Consider the following 5,840-nt stretch of genomic DNA (forward strand, 5'->3'; position numbering starts at 1 on the left):
ATTAATTGTGCAACCTGAAAATGTAATCAGGCAAGAATGTAACCAAGGATTCCTCAAACTATGTATGCAGAAGAAAGGAAACATGCTAGCTGACCTTACCAGTGACTATAATTATGAAGCAGGATGAAAAAAAAAAAAAAAAAAAAAAAAAAAAATCTGAAAACCCTTAAGAGTGTGGACTAAATACTAACTGATTGTTAAGGTGCCACTACTGAGGCATCACAGCACTATGTTAGTCCCTTTGACTCATTTTGAATGATCTTGAACAAAAGTCTGGTGCCCAGGCTTCTGTGAATGGAAAGAACTTTCTGCCTTTTAAGGGTGACCTAGATTACCTAGTCACTCCACAGAGGGGTGCCTACAGCTAGGGCTGTGCAAAACAGTACCATTTTCTTTCGACTTCCTTTTCAATAGGACAGTGTTTCATTTAGAGTTTTGTTTCATTTCGAAAGCATCGTTCCATTTCATTTAATCAAAAATGTTTCTCTGTTTTGCCACTGTTTTGATGTTTCGCCCATAGGTTATAATATGGAAGCATGAAACTGCCTGTAACTGTCATTTTTTGGTAGATTTGGATGAAAACAGCAGGGATGGTGTCCCCTGCTGAGGCCATGACACCTGCCAAATTTCAAGGAGCTAGGTACAGGGGTTTCTGGGACACTGCACCTCAAGCTGCTGACAAATACAACTTGTGATGTGTGACTGTGTGCATGTGTTAAGGCATACCCACACTGGCACTGGGGCCTCTAAATGACACAGTAGTGTGCTGCAGTAAGGCTTCCTCCTTCCTTACAGCCTCAGCTCAGTCCACCACTTTAAATGACAACAGGTAATAACTTAGGTAGCAACACCAACAGCATCTCAGGCAGTCAGTCACCGCCAATATCAGAGCAGTCCTTCCCCTCTCTTCCCCCTCCCTCTCCTTACTTTCTGTTTCCCTGCAGGCAAGCCCAGCTTCAGCTTCAAAACTCGAAAGGTTTTGAAACCTTCAAAACATTTTGAATGCCATTGTTTCATTTCGAGGCTGTTTTGAAGCCCTTTGTTTCATTTAGATTTTGCTGTTTCAAGTTCAAAACGAATCGAAACAGCATCAAAATGAAACAGCCGGTGAAATTTCACACAGCCCTATCTACAGATAGTTAACAGGAACTCTTGACCAGGGTGGTTTCTAAAATTTCTTGTCTGGATCACAACAGGATTTAAATACTTCGCTCCTGCCTAGGTGACTGGTCTAAATTGCTTCTGAGCTTATGTAGCTGTCGAGGTACCCAAAGAACTTCTAAAGATAAAGTGAAGGCATCCAATGAATTTGGGCACCTCCACAGTTTTCTGGATGCTGACTGAAGTCAATTTGTCAATCTTTTATTCTGCAAATTCTTTCATTTTTGTAGCCTTACTGGATTGCTTGTTAAAATTTTACAATTTATCCAACTGCATTTCAGGTTCAAATATCTGAGTAACTCAATCATTTATGTTTTTGTTATAGAAGCCTGGAAACACATTGTATATTCATTTTATCTTGGTTATTTCATTTTTGTATCTTTGCTATTAGGATTTTTTGTAATTTTATTTATGGCTTTTCAATTTGTACCATGGATCTAAATATCTGACCAACTCTACCATTATGTTTTTTGCAAGGAAAGCTAAAAACTTGCTATGGTGTTTACAGATTCACTGCGAAGTTCAACTCAGTACATTATATTCAATTTTGATGGCAGTCTTAATTAAATCTTTTGGTTTTATCATCACTGAATTCAAAAGTAAGTTACGAATTAAGGTTTACCAAATTACCAGTCATCAAAAAGTGAAATGAAACGGTGAATTCTTTGGCTATGAGATGCAGTGATAAACTCTCATTGGTGTGATACACTAGTGTTTTACAGTGATGCAACTGTATGTGTTAACCAGTGGTAAAACATACCTCTTTTCCCCTCAACAGACTGATTAGTCAGGTGTATCATAGCAATCACAAAATCTTTCTCCACACTACAAGCAAGATTATATCTTCTCCATCTCTATTCAAGACCTGTAAATCTACTCGGTGAGTAGAGTAATATATAATGCCTAAACTATTGTGTTTTTAACATAGTAGTGAAGTTTGGTCCATTTCCTTAAGAACTGATGGTAACCTGAAACAGGGTATTAATAACATAATTTACTAATATATGACATAGTAATACTTACTTGGATATGGCTTTTCAGAGTTTCATGAAGGAGAAAACCTACTTGCACAGCATCTTCTTTCATATCAGTAATAATACAAACTTGTTGTGATAGGTTATCTGTGATCAAGAGAAAAAAAGAACTGAATATTTCATATAAAATACATGAAAGAAAATTACTGATCTGGTAAACTTTATGTTAAAATTCTTCATTCCTATCTGCAATAATGCCTCTCCACCAGCTGGAAATCTACTTTTAAGACGATTCATTGCAAGGCAGCTCAGCACAATTGATATAAATCAGAAAATCAAAAGAAAAATTCTGCTCTATTTCTTACATTCTGACAGAAGTAAAAAGCTCGCATGAAGCCTATTCTAAAGGCTACTGGTGTAAATTAAAAGATTCCTAATTGACTTCCATGTGTGATGGATCAGATCCACAATACTTACCTATTTATTAAATACCAAGAGAAGAATTTCATGGAATACTGATTTCACATGGACTTAACTGCACACTAAATGCATTTTTAAAAATTATGGAAAATTTATTCAACTGTATCAATTTAAAAAAAGCCCCAAAACAAGTGACATTTGGGCAGAACTAAGAATATAGCTGGTTAAATTAAAGTCTGTTTTCTACAATAAGTTCCATGTGTTGCCTTTGCATATGTAAAGCTGTTTTGAAATTAATGGAGCTCTAGCCACAGGTTCTACCCCAGCATAGAATAAGTTGCAAAATTAGGGTCAACAGTCATAATCCATCTGATACTGGGGCACAACTGGAGATGTAAAACACATTATTAAATCCATTGGCCTAAGTACAACTAATGCCCAGTCCTTTCCTTGAAAAGAGTAGTTCAAAAATAAATTTCGTCTCTTGGGACTGACTATAATTTTAAGATTCCAAAAGTTTCTTCTTTATTTTTTGTTTTTAAATTCTGGCCTGACAGTCATATTGTTTTTAATGAAAGCATTTATCCTTAGATGTTCAATTAATATGGACACTGAAATAATAGAATGTAAGATTTGTGTTGTCTTACGGGTGCTCATTCTGCAAGCAGCTAAAAGATTTATAAATGTGCAGTATAATTATATTGAAAACAGACCTCTACCACACTTCAAGGATAACAAGAAATAAATCAGTTGGGATGGATTTAAAAGAGAATATAAAGATATGCTGTAAATACTCATAAAAGCAAGACTGACTACCAAACTAACTATATAATGACTATGTGGCAAGGTTTTTTAATATTTAAAAACATAATACATTCATTCAGATGTCTTTAACATTGTCCAAATAAACTTCCACCTCACTCTCTCTCATATGTTCATGCATACTTTTGTAAAGAGTAACAAACACAGAATAAAAAGAATTTAAGCTGATTATTACTATAGTTTATGGTAAACGGCATGATAATTTTCAAGCAATGTTTTGAGAGATATAAAGTTAATTTAATAACTGAACAGCTGAAAATAAAAAGTGAAAGGCAGAGATTCTCATATTTACCATGCCAATAATGCACATGCTTTCTTCAGATTAAACTAGTTAGTGAGACCAGTTAGTCTCACTTTTATCCTTAGGAAAACTCTGGAAAAAATCGTAAAGGATCACATTTGTGGGAGCCCAGCAGGGGAAATAATGCTGAAAGGAGATCAGCACAGATTCACTGCAAGTAGATCCTGCCTGACTAACCTTGTTTCTTTTTATGACCAGATCACAAAATGTTTAGATGCAGGAGTCAAGGTAGATGTCATCTACCTAGGCTTTAAGAAGGCCTTCAATACGGTACCTGATTCTGTTCTCATAAATAAACTGACATGCTGAGATGTAGATGACTGCATGGTCAGGTGGGTGGCGAACTGGCTTAGGGATCGCACCCAGTGACTGGTGGTGGGCGGGTTGATATCGACCTGGAAAGATGTGGGCAGTGGAGTCCCACAAGGCTCGGTTCTTGGACCAGTGCTATTCAATGTCTTCATCAGTGACTTGGATGAGGGTATGAAGAGCACCTTGTCCAAGTTTGCAGACGATAGCCAATTATGGGGCAAAATTAACACACCAGAGGGCAGGGAATAGATTCAGGTGGATCTGGATAAGTTGGAAAAATGGGCAGAACAAAATAGGATGCATTTCAACAAAGACAAGTGCAAAGTGCTGCACCTGGGCAAAAAGAACCACCAACACACTTACAGGTTGACCTTCTCAGCAGCACAGCAGCAGAAAGGGATCTTGGAGTCATAGCTGACTCCAAGATAAACACAAGTCATCAATGTGACAAAGTAATCAACAAGCTAGCCACACTTTATCATGCATTAGCAGATGCATGACAAACAGGTCCAGGGAGGTGATACTTACCCTCTATGCTGCACTGATCAGGCCACAGTTGGAGTACTGCATCCAGTTTTGGGCACCACACTTCAAGAGGGATGCAGAGAATCTTGAGAGGGTTCAGAAGAAGGCTACTCATATGGTCAGAGGCCTGCAGGCAAGGCCCTACTAGGAGAGACTGAAGGACCTAGATCTCTTCAGCCTTCACAAGAGAAGGCTGAGAGGTGATCTTGTAGCTGCCTATAAATTTATCAGGGGAAGGCAGCAGGGAATAGGAGATACTATATTTACTATGGCACCCCCTGGAGTAACCAGGAACAATGGCCTCAAATTGACAGACAGTAGATTTAGGTGGGACATTAGAAAAAACTCTTTACATTAAGGGTTGCCAGAATCTGGAATGGGCTTCCAAGGGAGGTGATGCTCTCCCCTGCCTTGGGGGTCTTCAAAAGAAGACTGGACAACCACCTAGCTGAGGTCATCTGATGACCTACTGAGGTCCCTTCTGACCCTAACATCTATGAATCTATGACTATCAAGAAGAAAATGACAAAACAAGAAAAATCTTTTGGCTACATACTACAAGAACTAGATGGAAGGGAAAGTGAAAAATGTGGGTTAGCTTTCATGAGGCTGGAAACCACAGGATACTACAATTTTGGGGAATGTATGAGCATTTATACATGGGAGTGGAGGGATGGCGGGGGCTTTAATTAGAACGGCTCTGAGAGTTACTCTAATTAAAGCACCCAGAGCGTCTCATGCATCGGTGCCCCCGCGCTTCAAAATGGTGACAGGGCACTTTAGATAAAGCACCCTCGCCACCATTTTGAAGCATGGGGATACTAATATACAAGATGCAGGAAGCTGCTGAAGAGTGATAATTGCCACGCTCCAGCAGACTCGATTAATTGAGTCCAGTGCATTGCAGCAGCCTCCCTGCTCATGTATAGGCACCTTATAAGGCCACAGATTCACTGAGTAAAATGCATAACCAAACATGCATGACAACTGGCTTCCACATAATGATTTATTTCTGCAAATTTATGAGCTAAAGAGTAGGCCTTGTATCTACAAGAGAATCAATCTTGGATGGCCAACCTGGTGGCCTATGATCAGATCACCAAATCATTAGATGCAGGGATAGCAGTGGACATAGTCTTTCTGGACTTTTGGAAGGCCTTCGATACTGTCTCTCACCCTGTTCTCATTAAGAAACTGGGGGACTGTGATGTCGACACCCACACAGTCAATTGGATCGCCAACTGGCTGGAGGGCTGCACCCAGAGAGTGGTGGTAGATGAGTCCTTTTCAACCTGGAGGGATGTGGGCAGTGGGGTTCTGCAGGG

General features: G+C 39.1%; 1 protein-coding gene across 2 annotated transcripts in view; it reads right to left on the bottom strand.

The window, feature by feature from the left end:
* ISPD (isoprenoid synthase domain containing) overlaps positions 1 to 5,840 on the bottom strand; it is a 233,898-nt gene that overhangs the window by 120,297 nt on the left and 107,761 nt on the right. For both annotated transcript variants that reach the window (XM_019534084.1, XM_019534074.1), the window contains exon 6: positions 2,185 to 2,282. In XM_019534084.1, coding sequence (XP_019389629.1) covers positions 2,185 to 2,282 — 98 coding nt within the window. The remainder of the gene's footprint in view (positions 1 to 2,184; positions 2,283 to 5,840) is intronic.

The sequence above is a fragment of the Crocodylus porosus genome, unplaced genomic scaffold (assembly GCF_001723895.1).
Source record: "Crocodylus porosus isolate Cpor-Errol unplaced genomic scaffold, CroPor_comp1, whole genome shotgun sequence".
Taxonomy (NCBI): domain Eukaryota; kingdom Metazoa; phylum Chordata; order Crocodylia; family Crocodylidae; genus Crocodylus; species Crocodylus porosus.